Below are 17,552 nucleotides of genomic sequence, written 5' to 3'. Positions count from 1 at the left end.
CCAATGAACCATTATATTTATGTTCAAAATTGTGTATCAAGACTGCCCAAATGTGCCGAATTTGTTTGTTAATAACTCTTCATGTTCGAAATTGTGCACTCTCCTCAAACATTGGGGAGGCAGGGTAGCCTAGTGGTTAGAGCATTGGACTAGTAACCCGGAAGGTTGCAAGTTCAAAGCCCCGAGCTGACAAGATACAAATCTGTCGTTCTGTCCCTGAACAGGCAGTTAACCCACTGTTCCCCAGTAGGACGTCATTGAAAATAATAATTTGTTCTTAACTGACTTGCCTAGTTAAATAAAGATAAAATAAAAAAACAATAGCATGGTATTATTTCACTGTAATAGTTTCTGTAAATTGCAGTTAGATTAATAAGAATTTAAGCTTTCCGCCAATATCAGATATGTCTATGTCCTGGGAAATGTCCTTGTTACTTACAACCTCATGCTAATCACATTAGCCTACGTTAGCTCAACCGTCCAGTGAACAGGGACACCGATCCTTAAGCACACTATGTTCATCTATTGTTGTGACTTAGATGAAAACCAGATAAAATTTGATGACCCAAATTTATGCAGAAATCCAAATTAATTCCAAAGGTTTCACATACCCCTTTTCTGGCACATCTGAAGATACATCTAGCCAGAGAAATAAGTAAGAGGAGCCACATGTATAACAGATACATCCAGCCAGAGAAATAAGTAAGAGGAGCCACATGTATAACAGATACATCTAGCCAGAGAAATAAGTAAGAGGAGCCACATGTATAACAGATACATCTAGCCAGAGAAATAAGTAAGAGGAGCCACATGTATAACAGATACATCTAGCCAGAGAAATAAGTAAGAGGAGCCACATGTATAACAGATACATCTAGCCAGAGAAATAAGTAAGAGGAGCCACATGTATAACAGATACATCTAGCCAGAGAAATAAGTAAGAGGAGCCACATGTATAACAGATACATCTAGCCAGAGAAATAAGTAAGAGGAGCCAGTTGGCAAAACAACACATGACATTGTCTTGACACGACCACCTACAGTATCTAGCCACTATATAATGCCTGGAAAATAAGTGAGTGACTAGACTATTCATACTGCCGGTTAAACATACCTTGAGGACACGCTGATTACCGAATGTCATCACGTTATCCTGATGTCATGGATATGGGTCAGCATGAGGTCATTTGTCACAACGCTAACAATATGAACCTCTTCAATCAACTGGAAAGCAGAGAAAAAAAATACTCCTACCTCCATTCTGACATAAACTACAAGCACATGTCTCCTGGGTGTGTGTGTGTGTGTGTGTGAAAAATACCCATTTCTCCATTCTGACATAAACTACAAGCACATGTCTCCTGGGTGTGTGTGTGTGTGTGTGTGTGTGTGTGTGTGTGTGTGTGTGTGTGAAAAATACCCATGTCTCCATTCTGGCATAAACTACAAGCACATGTCTCCTGGGTGTGTGTGTGTGTGTGTGTGTGTGAAAAATACCCATGTCTCCATTCTGAAATAAACTACAAGCACATGTCTCCTGGGTGTGTGTGTGTGTGTGTGTGTGTGTGTGAAAAATACCCATGTCTCCATTCTGACATAAACTACAAGCACATGTCTCCTGTGTGTGTGTGTGTGTGTGTGTGTGTGTGTGTGTGTGTGTGTGTGTGTGTGTGTGTGTGTGTGTGTGTGTGTGTGTGAAAAATACCCATGTCTCCATTCTGACATAAACTACAAGCACATGTCTCCTGGGTGTGTGCGTGTGTGTGTGCGTGTGCGTGTGTGTGCGTGTGCGTGTACATGTGCGTGTGTGTGTGTGTGAAAAATACCCACGTCTCCATTCTGACATAAACTACAAGCACAGAGAGCCGACCGGCTGGCACTAGCTAGCGACTTCATACCTCCTTGCTTATAATTAAATGACATGTTTTCCATTGAGTCCTGTGACCTTTTTAACAGACTGAACTGCAGTGAGCAAGCCTCGCTCCTCTCCAGACCAGACAGGCTCTCCAGACCAGCGACCAGAGGTGAGTTTAAACAAGGCTTTACTGTTACAAGTTGCCTAGTAACAGTTTCTCGTTGGATGATTTAAATGAACGTTCCAAACAGCTGGTTTTTGCGAAAGGATCGCTGGGTAATTTCAAGATAATCACACTGCAAACGACTTTGCCTTTTTTCCTACACTCTCAGAAAGAAAAAAGTGCTGTCTACAATCAAGTAGGGTTCTTCGGCTGTCCCCATAGGAGAAACCTTTTGAAGAATCCTTTTTTGGTTCCAGGTAGAACCCTTTTGAGTTCCCTTTCCACAGAGGGTTCTAAAATAGAACCCGAAAGAGTTCTCCTTATGGCGACAGCAGAAGAAGCTCATAAGGAAGCCCCTTTTTGTAAGTGTACTACTGCATGTGATAAAAAGACTACATGGTCACATTAGTATTTTGCTGCAGCAATCTAGACCCCAACACGACCGACACAGACTGTTCGCTAATGTTCGCTAATGTTTAGCGCTAACACAAAACAAATGGTCGCTAACGTTCACAAACTATTTCCCTTGTTGAACACACCTCAGGGCTGGCAGCGTTCTGTTTGGCCCACTAGAGAAGCAGCAGCCTGATTGGCTAAGAAACTCGGCAATGTCCTCCATTTTCCATCTTTCAGCTTCCTCAATGATTTTGCCTTCACGCTTAACACACACAACTATACACATCTAACACACACACACGTACACACACACGTACACACGCACACACACACACAAACACAGTCACACACAGTGTAAACCTGACCTTGCATTAAGGAGCCTCTCGCTGGAGATGCCGGCAGCTCTCGCCTCCTCGTCAATTGAGGCCTAAATTTAGATTACGTTTTATAACAGAGGATAGACAGTAGTGGTGTGTGTGTGTGTGTGTGTGTGTGTGTGTGTGTGTGTGTGTGTGTGTGTGTGTGTGTGTGTGTGTGTGTGTGTGTGTGTGTGTGTGTGTGTGTGTGTGTGTGTGTAGGGAAGTGAATAGGGACTCGAGGCCCCACATAGAGGTCATTGAACCCCTTTCCCACACACCCCATCTCCTCCCTTCTTCACTTGATGGGTTTTATTCAGACCAACCAGCAACAAGGTTTCCCAGAATGCCTTGCTGTGACAACCTCTAGTAGGGTGGTGAGGCTGGTTAGAGGTCAGTACTAGGAGGGAGGGGTGCTGGACTCCTGTCACCTCTAGTGGGGTGGAGAGGCTGGTCTGAGGTCAGTACTAGGAGGGAGGGGTGCTGGACTCCTGTCACCTCTAGTGGGGTGGAGAGGCTGGTCTGAGGTCAGTACTAGGAGGGAGGGGTGCTGGACTCCTGTCACCTCTAGTGGGGTGGAGAGGCTGGTCTGAGGTCAGTACTAGGAGGGAGGGGTGCTGGACCCCTGTCACCTCTAGTGGGGTGGAGAGGCTGGTCTGAGGTCAGTACTAGGAGGGAGGGGTGCTGGACCCCTGTCACCTCTAGTGGGGTGGAGAGGCTGGTCTGAGGTCAGTACTAGGAGGGAGGGGTGTCACCAGCGGGCTGGCAGGAGAGTGTTTAATGGTATGTACCAGGGCCAGGGGGCTGGTGCCAGATTATTGGCTGCCAACGGGCCACTGGAAGATTGACCCAGGCACCTGCCCCTTCATAAATCAGACACCCTGCTTAGCTTAGAGCTCAGGCTTATACCAGCCTCCTGGTGGAAATATTAAATACTATTTAGAAACATTCATATCTGCTCTCATAGTTATCTCAGCACCTCGAAGGAGGTGTGGTATTTAGCGCCGATGTTTTGTCACAGGGTTATTAACAGGGCTGTGGGTTGTGATACATGTTACACAACACGTAGAAGGGTTTATTATGATAAGCCGCAGATGGAAAATAGTGTCAAAAATCGTTTGATAACAAGGTTTAATTACATTCAACATGAATTTATTGGAGAATCTATTTAGAAGGATGAGGATCTATGTAGAGGGTCGAGAATCTATGTAGAGGACGAGGATCTATGTAGAGGGTCGAGAATCTATGTAGAGGACGAGGATCTATGTAGAGGGTCGAGAATCTATGTAGAGGACGAGGATCTATGTAGAGGGTCGAGGATCTATGTAGAGGGTCGAGGATCTATGTAGAGGACGAGGATCTATGTAGAGGGTCGAGGATCTATGTAGAGGGTCGAGGATCTATGTAGAGGACGAGGATCTATGTAGAGGGTCGAGGATCTATGTAGAGGGTCGAGGATCTATGTAGAGGACGAGGATCTATGTAGAGGGTCGAGGATCTATGTAGAGGACGAGGATCTATGTAGAGGACGAGAATCTATGTAGAGGACGAGGATCTATGTAGAGGACGAGAATCTATGTAGAGGGTCGAGGATCTATGTAGAGGACGAGGATCTATGTAGAGGACGAGGATCTATGTAGAGGACGAGAATCTATGTAGAGGGTCGAGGATCTATGTAGAGGACGAGAATCTATGTAGAGGGTCGAGAATCTATGTAGAGGACGAGGATCTATGTAGAGGGTCGAGAATCTATGTAGAGGACGAGGATCTATGTAGAGGGTCGAGGATCTATGTAGAGGGTCGAGGATCTATGTAGAGGACGAGGATCTATGTAGAGGGTCGAGGATCTATGTAGAGGGTCGAGGATCTATGTAGAGGGTCGAGGATCTATGTAGAGGGTCGAGGATCTATGTAGAGGACGAGGATCTATGTAGAGGGTCGAGGATCTATGTAGAGGACGAGGATCTATGTAGAGGACGAGAATCTATGTAGAGGACGAGGATCTATGTAGAGGACGAGAATCTATGTAGAGGGTCGAGGATCTATGTAGAGGACGAGGATCTATGTAGAGGACGAGGATCTATGTAGAGGACGAGAATCTATGTAGAGGGTCGAGGATCTATGTAGAGGACGAGAATCTATGTAGAGGTCGAGGATCTATGTAGAGGGTCGAGGATCTATGTAGAGGACGAGAATCTATGTCGAGGTCGAGGATCTATGTAGAGGGTCGAGGATCTATGTAGAGGGTCGATGATCTATGTAGAGGGTCGAGAATCTATGTAGAGGGTCGAGGATCTATGTTGAGGGTCGAGGATCTATGTAGAGGGTCGAGGATCTATGTAGAGGACCAGAATCTATGTAGAGGACGAGAATCTCTGTAGAGGACGAGGATCTATGTAGAGGACGAGAATCTATGTAGAGGACGAGAATCTCTGTAGAGGACGAGGATCTATGTAGAGGACGAGAATCTATGTAGAGGGTCGAGGATCTATGTAGAGGACGAGAATCTATGTAGAGGTCGAGGATCTATGTAGAGGGTCGAGGATCTATGTAGAGGGTCGAGGATCTATGTAGAGGACGAGAATCTATGTAGAGGACGAGAATATATGTAGAGGGTCGAGGATCTACAGTATGTAATAATAGTCATGTATATAAATGTATATATAAATTCAGAAATGCTCACTCACAATATTACACAATAACACAGTTATTTTATATTTGCGGATTAATTAATTTGATAAATACTTTTTTATTTGTTTGTGTGAAACTGAAACATCCCTTGCCCTATATCCTTTTGCTATGCGATGTAATGTTAATGTCAAACTACATGACCAAAAGGACACCTGCTCATCAAACATCTCATTCTAAAAATCATGAACATTAATATGGAGTTGGTCCCACCCTTTTGCTGCTATAACAGCCTCCACTCTTCTGGGAAGGCTTTCCACTAGATGTTGGAACATTGCTGCTATAACAGCCTCCACTCTTCTGGGAAGGCTTTCCACTAGATGATGGAACATTGGTGCTATAACAGCCTCCACTCTTCTGGGAAGGCTTTCCACTAGATGTTGGAACATTGCTGCTATAACAGCCTCCACTCTTCTGGGAAGACTTTCCACTAGATGTTTGAACATTGCTGAGGGAACTTGCTTCCATTCAGCCACAAGAGCATTAGTGAGGTCGGGCACTGATGTTGGTGCGATTAGGCCAGGCTCACAGTCTGTGTTCAATTTGTGCACGGATCTCGCTTTGTGCACGGGGGCATTGTCATGCTGAAACAGTTCGCTATTTCCCAAACTGTTGCCACAAAGTTGGAAACACAGAATCTTATAGAATGTCATTGTGTGTTGTTGTGTTAAGATTTACCTTCATTGGAACTAAGGGGCCCGAACCATGAAAAACAGCCCCAGACCATTATTCATCATCCACCAAACTTTACAGTTGGCACTATGCATTGGGACATGTAGCATTCTCCTGGCATCTGCCAAACCCAGATTTGACCGTCGGTCTGCCAGATGGTAAAGCATGATTCATCACTCCAGAGAACGTGTTTCGCTGCTCCAGAGTCCAATGGTAACGAGATTTACACCACTCCAGCCGACGCTCCAGCCGACGCTTGGATTTGGTGATCTTAGTCTTGGCTTTGCGCATGGTGATCTTAGTCTTGTGTGCGGCTGCTCGGCCATGGAAACCCGTTTCATGAAGCTCCCGGCGAACAGTTCTCGTACCGACGTTGCTTCCAGAGGCGGTTTGGAACTTGGTAGTGAGTGTTGTGACCAAGGACAAACTATTTTTATGAGTTTAAGCACTCGGCGGGCCCGTTCTGTAAGCTTGTGTGACCTACCACTTTGCGGCTGAGCCGTTGTTGCTCCTATATGTTTCCACTTCACCATAACGGCACTTACAGTTGACCAGGGCAGCTCTAGCAGGGCAGAAATTTGACAAACTGACTTGCTGGAAAGGTGACATCCTATGACGGTGCCACGTTGACAGTCACTGAGCTTTTCAGTAAGGCCATTCTACTGCCAATGTTTGTCTATGAAGATTTTCATGACTCCACAAATCCACTAATTTGAAGGGGTGTCCACATACTTTTGTATATACAGTGTTTGTATCAATTTCCAAATGGCAAGACACTCTCGGTACTTGCATTTCACATTGTGATCAGGTCTTGATCTTGATCACGTTGCCACCCTGCTCTGTGTGTGATTACAACAGTAAACTTTAGGGCACCTCTAGATTCCCTCCCCTGACACCATGATCAAAGCCTGAAGTCTGAGAGGGTTGTGTCGCCATTCCATGTAGTGATGTCCTATTTCTGTTTTCATTGTAACACCGTCATTTTCAGAGACCCACCTACCGCCAACCTCTTCAATCTCTCTCTCTCCTGTGTCCCTAATGGCATCCTATCCCTCCCTATATAGTGAACTACTATGACCAGGGGCTATCGTCAAAAGTGGTGTATTAAACATGAAATAGGGTGCCATTTGTGACAACATCTCTCGCCCGCTGGCAGTGGTGTTACAGTATCTAGTGTATCTAGTGAGAGGGCTGTGGGCCGGAGAGGCAGGAAGGCAGAGTCAGATTCCCTTCGCACTCTGATTGTCTGCATCAAGGGGCTTAGGCTGGTCCACTACAGACCTGCTGATTCTACCCTTCAGCGCACGATAATAGGTTGAGCTTTATATCTGAAGCAACTTTATTTGTTTTGGTCCGGTGTCAAAACTAAGGCATGGGGGGGTGGGGGAGGGACGGGACACTTTCCGGTGGGACGGATGGATGGAGACATCAGACTAGTGAAAAAAACAGTGGATCGGTTTATACATAGGGTGGTTACGACAGAACAATGACCTGTGGTAGGCCTAGTTGTTTGTTGTTGTCGATAGACACACACACACACAACTATGTTGTTAAATGTGAGTTATAGGCCTACTGTCGAACGACTACCGAGAAGCTGATACACGATCTGGCTCCACACGGGATTTAACGGTCTGTCTGTCGGCTTGTCGGGCCATGACATAGTTTCATACCGAACGGGAAAGCGTTGACAGTGGTGTATAATTACTGTGTCTGTGATAGCGTATATTGCCTGTCCTTTTCCCTACATATTTGCATTTGAATTTATTATGGATCCCCATTTAGTTCCTGACAAGGCAGCAGCTACTCTTCCTGGGGTTTATTATGGAACCCCATTAGTTCCTGTCAAGTCAGCAGCTACTCTTCCTGGGGTTTATTATGGAACCCCATTAGTTCCTGTCAAGTCAGCAGCTACTCTTCCTGGGGTTTATTATGGATCCCCATTTAGTTCCTGCCAAGGCAGCAGCTACTCTTCCTGGGGTTTAATATGGATCCTCATTAGTTCCTGACAAGGCAGCAGCTACTCTTCCTGGGGTTTATTATGGATCCCCATTAGTTCCTGCCAAGGCAGCAGCTACTCTTCCTGGGGTTTAATATGGATCCCCATTTAGTTCCTGTCAAGGCAGCAGCTACTCTTCCTGGGGTTTAATATGGATCCCCATTAGTTCCTGCCAAGGCAGCAGCTACTCTTCCTGGGGTTTATTATGGATCCCCATTAGTTCCTGCCAAGGCAGCAGCTACTCTTCCTGGGGTTTAATATGGATCCCCATTAGTTCCTGTCAAGGCAGCAGCTACTCTTCCTGGGGTTTATTATGGATCCCCATTAGTTCCTGACAAGGCAGCAGCTACTCTTCCTGGGGTTTATTATGGATCCCCATTTAGTTCCTGACAAGGCAGCAGCTACTCTTCCTGGGGTTTATTATGGATCCCCATTAGTTCCTGACAAGGCAGCAGCTACTCTTCCTGGGGTTTATTATGGATCCCCCCCCTGCCAAGGCAGCAGCTACTCTTCCTGGGGTTTATTATGGATCCCCATTTAGTTCCTGCCAAGGCAGCAGCTACTCTTCCTGGGGTTTATTATGGATCCCCCCCCTGCCAAGGCAGCAACTACTCTTCCTGGGGTTTATTATGGATCCCCATTAGTTCCTGACAAGGCAGCAGCTACTCTTCCTGGGGTTTATTATGGATCCCCATTAGTTCCTGTCGAAGCAGCAGCTACTCTTCCTGGGGTTTATTATGGATCCCCATTAGTTCCTGACAAGGCAGCAGCTACTCTTCCTGGGGTTTATTATGGATCCCCATTTAGTTCCTGCCAAGGCAGCAGCTACTCTTCCTGGGGTTTATTATGGATCCCCATTAGTTCCTGTCAAGGCAGCAGCTACTCTTCCTGGGGTTTATTATGGATCCCCATTAGTTCCTGCCAAGGCAGCAGCTAGTCTTCCTGGGGTTTATTATGGATCCCCATTAGTTCCTGCCAAGGCAGCAGCTACTCTTCCTGGGGTGTATTATGGATCCCCATTAGTTCCTGTCAAGGCAGCAGCTACTCTTCCTGGGGTTTATTATGGATCCCCATTACTTCCTGCCAAGGCAGCAGCTACTCTTCCTGGGGTTTATTATGGATCCCCATTAGTTCCTGTCAAGGCAGCAGCTACTCTTCCTGGGGTTTATTATGGATCCCCATTAGTTCCTGCCAAGGCAGCAGCTACTCTTCCTGGGGTTTATTATGGATCCCCATTAGTTCCTGTCAAGGCAGCAGCTACTCTTCCTGGGGTTTATTATGGATCCCCATTAGTTCCTGTCAAGACAGCAGCTACTCTTCCTGGGGTTTATTATGGATCCCCATTAGTTCCTGTCAAGACAGCAGCTACTCTTCCTGGGGTTTATTATGGATCCCCATTAGTTCCTGCCAAGGCAGCAGCTACTCTTCCTGGGGTTTATTATGGATCCCCATTAGTTCCTGCCAAGGCAGCAGCTACTCTTCCTGGGGTTTATTATGGATCCCCATTAGTTCCTGCCAAGGCAGCAGCTACTCTTCCTGTGGTTTATTATGGATCCCCATTAGTTCCTGTCAAGGCAGCAGCTGCTCTTCCTGGGGTTTATTATGGATCCCCATTAGTTCCTGCCAAGGCAGCAGCTAGTCTTCCTGGGGTGTATTATGGATCCCCATTAGTTCCTGTCAAGGCAGCAGCTACTCTTCCTGGGGTTTATTATGGATCCCCATTACTTCCTGTCAAGGCAGCAGCTACTCTTCCTGGGGTTTATTATGGATCCCCATTAGTTCCTGTCAAGGCAGCAGCTACTCTTCCTGGGGTTTATTATGGATCCCCATTAGTTCCTGTCAAGGCAGAAGCTACTTATTCTGGGGTTTATTATGGATCCCCATTAGTTCCTGCCAAGGCAGCAGCTACTCTTCCTGGGGTTTATTATGGATCCCCATTAGTTCCTGCCAAGGCAGCAGCTACTCTTCCTGGTGTTTATTATGGATCCCCATTAGTTCCTGCCAAGGCAGCAGCTACTCTTCCTGGGGTTTATTATGGATCCCCATTAGTTCCTGCCAAGGCAGCAGCTACTCTTCCTGGGGTTTATTATGGATCCCCATTAGTTCCTGCCAAGGCAGCAGCTACTCTTCCTGGGGTTTATTATGGATCCCCATTAGTTCCTGCCAAGGCAGCAGCTACTCTTCCTGGGGTTTATTGTGGATCCACATTAGTTCCTGCCAAGGCAGCAGCTACTTATCCTGTGGTTTATTATGGATCCCCATTAGTTCCTGTCAAGGCAGCAACAACTCTTCCTGGGGTTCAGCATAATAAAGGCAGTTATACAATTTTAAAAACATTTACAATACATTCACAGATTTCACAACACACCGTGTGCCCTCAGGCCCCTACTCCACCACTACCACATATCTACCATACTAAATCCATGTGTTTGTGTAGTGCGTATGTTATCGTGTGTGTGTGTGTAGTGTGTATGTTATCGTGTGTGAGTGTAGTGCGTATGTTATTGTGTGTGTGTGTAGTGCGTATGTTATCGTGTGTGTGAGTGCATGTGTGCGAAGAAGCAGGGTAGCCTAGTGGTTAAAGTGTTGGATTTGTAACCAAAAAGTTGCAAGATCGAATGTCTTGTCTTTAACTGACTTGCCTAGTTAAATAAAGATAAAATGTGCCCGTGTTTTGTGACAGTCCCTGCTGTTCCATATAGTGCACTTCTTTTGGCCAGCGCCCATATCTGGACTGTAAAAGCAGTGCACTACGTAGGGGATAGGGTACCACTTCACACAACTGAATGAACGCCTATTAGAATCTATCTAGACCAAACCATTGGAAATCAACCACACAAATGAAATGTTTTTTATTTTTTATTTGGCCATATACTGTATGCCTCATGTCCACATACTTTAAAGGACCAACTTATATCTCTGTTCCAACCTGTCTACCTATCTGTAAACCTTTACTTGTGAATCCAGAACCTCTCCAGGGGAACTGTAACAGGAAAGGAACAATATCACAAGCAGGAAGTGACTTGGGATGTTGGGAAAACATTTTAATGGATCAATACGCTTGGAGAGAGCCAATAGAGAGAGACAGAGAGGAATGAGAAACGTGTGAGAGAGAGAGAGAGAGAGAGAGAGAAAAAATACAAACCTTCCAACCCAAAAGAGCTGTGATATGGATGGTATCCTAAATGAAATTATAAAATATACAGACCACAAATTGCAATTGGCTATACTTAAACTCTTTATCATCATCCTCAGCTCTGGCATCTTCCCCAATATTTGGAACCAAAGACTGATCATCCCAATCCGCAAATGAGAAGACAAGTTTGACCCCAATAACTACCGTGGGATATGCATCAACAGCGACCTTGGGAAAATCCTCTGCATTATCATTAACAGCAAACTCGTACATTTCCTCAATGAAAACAATGTACTGAGCAAATGTCCAATTGGCATTTCACCGAATTACCGTACGACAGACCACATATTCACCCTGCACAACCAAACAAAACAAAACAAAGGCAAAGTCTTCTCATGCTTTGTTGATTTAAAAAAAAGGCTTTGACTCAATTTGGCATGAGGGTCTGCTATACAAATTGATGGAAAGTTGTGTTGGGGGAAAAACACATGACATTATAAAATCTACTTACACAAACAACAAGTGTGCGGTTCAAATTGGCAAAAAAACACACACATTTATTTCAACAAAGCCGTGGAGCTCTTCAACATATATATAAACAAATTGGTGAGGCCACTAGAACAGTCTGCAGCACCCGGCCTCACCCTACTACTAAAATCTGAGGTCAAATGTCTACTGTTTGCTGATGATCTGGTGCTTCTGTCCCCAACCAAGGAGGGCCTACAGCAGCACCTAGATATTCTGCACAGATTCTGTCAGACCTGGTGTTCCAAGAAAGGTCCAGTCGCCAGGACCACAAATTCAAATTCCATCTAGACACCGTTGCCCTAGAGCAGACAAAAAAATATACACACCTCTGCCTTAACTTCAGTGCCACAGGTAACTTCCACAGCTGTGAACGATGTGAGAGACAAGGCAAGAAGGGCCTTCAACGCCATCAAAAGACATAAAATTCGACAAACAAATTAGGATCTGGCTAAAAATACTTGAATCAGTTATAGTACCCATTGCCCTTTATAGTTGTGAGGTCTGGGGTCCTGTCACCAACGAAGAATTCACAGAATGGGACAAACACCAAATTGAGACTGCATGCAGAATTATGCTAAAAATATCCTCTGTGTACAACGTAAAACACCAAATAATGCATGCAGAGCAGAATTTGGCCGCTAATTATCAAAATCCAGAAAACACAGTTGAATTCTACAACCACCTAAAAGGAAGCGATTCCCAAACCTTCCATAACAAAGCCATCACCTACAGAGAGATGAACCTGGAGAAGAGTCCCCTAAGCAAGCTGGTCCTGGGGCTCTGTTCACAAACACAAACAGACCCCACAGAGCCCCAGGACAGCAACACAATTAGATCCAACCAAATCATGAGAAAACAAAAATATAATAACTTGACACATTGGAAAGATTTAACAAAAATAACAGAGCAAACTATGATGCTATTTGACCCTAAACAGAGAGTACACAGTGGCAGAATACCTGACCACTGTGACTGACCCAAACTTAAGGAAAGCTTTGACTATGGACAGACTCAGTGAGTATAGCCTTTGCTATTTAGAAAGACCACCGAAGGCAGACTTGGCTCTCAAGAGAAGACTGGCTATGTGCACACTGCCCACAAAATGAGGTGGAAACTGAGATGCACTTCCTAACCTCCTGCCAAATGTATGGCTGTATTTTTGGACCTGATGAAGATCAATTTCAGATGGAAACGGTGTCAATAAACGGTTGAATTGGGAGCCCTTCTTGTTCTATATCACCAAGACACACCCATCTGTCAGAACCTTGTTCTGATTGAACAGACCCACAAAGAATTCGAAAAAAAAAATAACATCAAATTTTGATAAATTCCAATATCTATTGAGGTGAAATTCCACAGTGTTCCATCACAGCAACAAGATATCTGACCTGTTGCCACGAGAAAAGGGCAACCAGTGAAGAACAGACACCATTGTAAATACAACCCATATTTATATTTATTTTCCCTTTTGTACTTTAACTACGTGCACACCGTTACAACACTGTACATAGACATAATATGACATTTCAAATGTCTATATTCCTTTGTAATGTTTACTGTACTTTTTTATTGTTTATTTCACTTTTGTTTATTATCTATTTAACTTGCTTTAGCGATGTAAACATATGTTTCCCACATGCCAATAAAAACCTTTTGAATCGAATTGAGAGAGAGAGAGAGAGAGAGAGGGAGAGAGAGAGAGAGAGAGAGAGAGAGAGCGAGAGGGAGAGGGAGAGAGAGAGAGAGAGAGAGAGAGAGAGAGGGAGAGAGAGAGAGAGACAGAGAGAGAGCGACAGAGAGAGACAGAGAGAGAGAGAGAGAGAGACGGGGTCCTGAGGAGAGACGTCTCATGGGGAAAACTGTTACACATTTCCTCTGTCCCTCAGTCAGACTGTATAGAGGTAGGGAGGGATGGATCTCCTCAGCAGAACAGATAGCCTGCCCGGGCCGTACAAGGCCTACAGAGCCGCGTGTCAGGCTAAGAGATGATGTCATCGGTATCTCACTAGCTGCAGCTAGCCTTCCTATAATCCCCTTTTGGAACTTCTGAAAATATCAGCCTGTTCGTATACAGAGACACTTTTGACCCTTTGACTGACCAAACAACTGAAAAAAAGGATGGACAGACAGCAATAGAAAGCGAGAGGAGAGAGAGAGACAGAGAGAGACAGAGATTGAAAGACAGAGAGAGACAGAGAGAGACAGAGAGAGACAAAGAGAGACAGAGAGAGAAAAAGAGAGACAGAGGGAGACAAAGAAAGACAGAGAGAGACAGAGAGACACAGAGAGAGACAAAGAGAGAAAAAGAGAGACAAAGAGAGGCAAAGAGAGACAGAGAGAGACAGAGAGAGACAAAGAGAGACAGAGAGAGACAGAGAGAGACAACGAGAGACAGAGATTGAGAGACAGAGAGAGACAGAGAGAGGCAAAGAGAGACAGAGAGAGACAAAGAGAGACAAAGAGAGACAGAGAGAGACAGAGAGAGACAGAAAGAGACAAAGAGAGACAGAGCGAGACAGAGCGAGACAGAGAGAGACAGAGCGAGACAGAGAGAGACAGAGAGAGAGAGAGAGACAGAGAGAGACAGAGAGAGACAAAGAGAGACAGAGAGAGACAGAGAGAGACAGAGAGAGACAGAGAGAGACAGAGAGAGACAGAGAGAGACAGAAAGAGACAAAGAGAGACAGAGATTGAGAGACAGAGAGAGACAGAGAGAGACAGAGAGAGACAGAGAGAGACAGAGATTGAGAGACAGAGAGAGAGAGAGAGACAGAGAGAGACAGAGAGAGACAAAGAGAGACAGAGAGAGACAGAGAGAGACAGAGAGAGACAGAGAGAGACAGAGAGAGACAGAAAGAGACAAAGAGAGACAGAGAGAGACAGAGCGAGACAGAGCGAGACAAAGAGAGACAGAGCGAGACAGAGAGAGACAGAGAGAGAGAGAGAGACAGAGAGAGACAGAGAGAGACAAAGAGAGACAGAGAGAGACAGAGAGAGACAGAGAGAGACAGAGAGAGACAGAAAGAGACAAAGAGAGACAGAGAGAGACAGAGCGAGACAGAGCGAGACAGAGAGAGACAGAGAGAGACAGAGCGAGACAGAGAGAGACAGAAAGAGACAGAGAGTTAGAGACAGAGAGAGACAGAAAGAGACAGAAAGAGACAGAGAGAGACGGAAAGAGACAGAGAGAGACAGAGCGAGACGGAGAGAGACAGACAGAGAGAGACAAATGGTTAGAGGGATATGGACTCACCCTCCTTGAGCATGCCCACTTTGAGACACTTCATGAAGCGACAGGCCTGGCAGGACTTGCGTCTCCTCTTGGTGATTTGACAGTCGTTAGTGGCTGGACAGCTGTACTCTATGTTCCCTGGGGAGAGAGTAGAGAAGACCATGGTTAGTGGCTGGACAGCTCTATGTTCCCTAGGGAGAGACTAGAGAAGACCATGGTTAGTAGCTGGACAGCTCTATGTTCCCTGGGGAGAGACTAGAGAAGACCATGGTTAGTAGCTGGACAGCTCTATGTTCCCTGGGGAGAGACTAAAGAAGACCATGGTTAGTGGCTGCACAGCTCTATTTTCCCTGGGGAGAGACTAGAGAAGACCATGGTTAGTGGCAGGACAGCTCTATGTTCCCTGGGGAGAGACTAAAGAAGACCATGGTTAGTGGCAGGACAGCTCTATGTTCCCTGGGGAGAGACTAGAGAAGACCATGGTTAGTGGCAGGACAGCTCTATGTTCCCTGGGGAGAGACTAGAGAAGACCATGGTTAGTGGCAGGACAGCTCTATGTTCCCTGGGGAGAGACTAAAGAAGACCATGGTTAGTGGCTGGACAGCTCTATGTTCCCTGGGGAGAGACTAGAGAAGACCATGGTTAGTGGCAGGACAGCTCTATGTTCCCTGGGGAGAGACTAGAGAAGACCATGGTTAGTGGCTGGACAGCTCTATGTTCCCTGGGGAGAGACTAGAGAAGACCATGGTTAGTGGCTGAACAGCTCTATGTTCCCTGGGGAGAGACTAGAGAAGACCATGGTTAGTGGCTGGACAGCTCTATGTTCCCTGGGGAGAGAGTAGATCCCCCTCATACCCTTCACATACTCAGTTATTTTAATTTAACTCTTAATTTCATTCATATCTGTCTTGATTTCATATTTGCATAGAAATGTTTTGTGTTTTCTCTTTTTCACCTTGTGTTATTTTATTAGTTAAGCACTTTGAAATGCATCCCGTGTAAGAAACGCGCTTTATAAATAAAGTTGATGATCTCTCTTCCCGTTGCAAAATTAGCAGTTGATGATCTCTCTTCCCGTTGCAAAATTAGCAGTTGATGATCTCTCTTCCCGTTGCAAAATTAGCAGTTGATGATCTCTCTTCCCTTTGCAAAATTAGCAGTTGATGATCTCTCTTCCCGTTGCAAAATTAGCAGTTGATGATCTCTCTTCCCGTTGCAAAATTAGCAGTTGATGATCTCTCTTCCCGTTGCAAAATTAGCAGTTGATGATCTCTCTTCCCGTTGCAAAATTAGCAGTTGATGATCTCTCTTCCCGTTGCAATAGTAGCAGTTGATGATCTCTCTTCCCGTTGCAAAATTAGCAGTTGATGATCTCTCTTCCCGTTGCAATAGTAGCAGTTGATGATCTCTCTTTCCGTTGCAATAGTAGCAGTTGATGATCTCTTTATCCGTTGCAATAGTAGCAGTTGATGATCTCTCTTTCCGTTGCAATAGTAGCAGTTGATGATCTCGCTTTCCATTGCAATAGTGGCAGTTGATGATCTCTCTTTCCATTGCAATAGTGGCAGTTGATGATCTCTCTTTCCATAGCAATAGAAGCAGTTGATGATCTCTCTTTCCATTGCAAAATTAGCAGTTGATGATTTCACTTTCCATTGCAATAGTAGCAGTTGATGATCTCTCTTTCCATTGCAATAGTGGCAGTTGATGATCTCTCTTTCCATAGCAATAGAAGCAGTTGATGATCTCTCTTTCCATTGCAAAATTAGCAGTTGATGATTTCACTTTCCATTGCAATAGTAGCAGTTGATGATCTCTCTTTCTGTTACAATAGTAGCAGTTGATGATCTCTCTTCCCGTTGCAATAGTAGCAGTTGATGATCTCGCTTTCCATTGCAATAGTGGCAGTTGATGATCTCTCTTTCCCATTGCAATAGTGGCAGTTGATGATCTCTCTTTCCATAGCAATAGAAGCAGTTGATGATCTCTCTTTCCATTGCAAAATTAGCAGTTGATGATTTCACTTTCCATTGCAATAGTAGCAGTTGATGATCTCTCTTTCTGTTACAATAGTAGCAGTTGATGATCTCTCTTCCCGTTGCAATAGTAGCAGTTGATGATCTCGCTTTCCATTGCAATAGTGGCAGTTGATGATCTCTCTTTCCCATTGCAATAGTGGCAGTTGATGATCTCTCTTTCCCATTGCAATAGTAGCAGTTGATGATCTCTCTTTCTGTTGCAAAATTAGCAGTTGATGATCTCTCTTTCCATTGCAATAGTAGCAGTTGCCTAAAAAACGAACTGAGTACATGCTGTAGATTTCAGGCAGCTGCCATTTCAAGAAACGTAATTCCATCCTCAAAGCCCCTCTACATTAAAGGCCGAGACCCAGACTCAGACCAGACCTAGACCAGACCAGACCCAGATCCAGACCCAGACCCAGACCAGATCAGAGCCCCAGACCAGATCCAGCCCCAGACCAGACACAGATCCAGACCAGACCCAGACCAGACCCAGACCCAGATCCAGA

General features: G+C 45.2%; 1 protein-coding gene across 1 annotated transcript in view; it reads right to left on the bottom strand.

Moving 5' to 3' along the window:
• LOC110538345 (steroid hormone receptor ERR2-like) overlaps window positions 1–17,552 on the bottom strand; it is a 103,556-nt gene that overhangs the window by 33,268 nt on the left and 52,736 nt on the right. The window contains exon 3 of the mRNA XM_036984605.2: window positions 15,044–15,160. Coding sequence (XP_036840500.1) covers window positions 15,044–15,160 — 117 coding nt within the window. The remainder of the gene's footprint in view (window positions 1–15,043; window positions 15,161–17,552) is intronic.

Source organism: Oncorhynchus mykiss, chromosome 8 (assembly GCF_057628025.1).
Source record: "Oncorhynchus mykiss isolate SJ-2025 chromosome 8, ASM5762802v1, whole genome shotgun sequence".
Lineage (NCBI taxonomy): Eukaryota > Metazoa > Chordata > Actinopteri > Salmoniformes > Salmonidae > Oncorhynchus > Oncorhynchus mykiss.
Note: the sequence above shows the minus strand (reverse complement) of the source record. Positions and strands in the feature narration are given on the sequence as shown.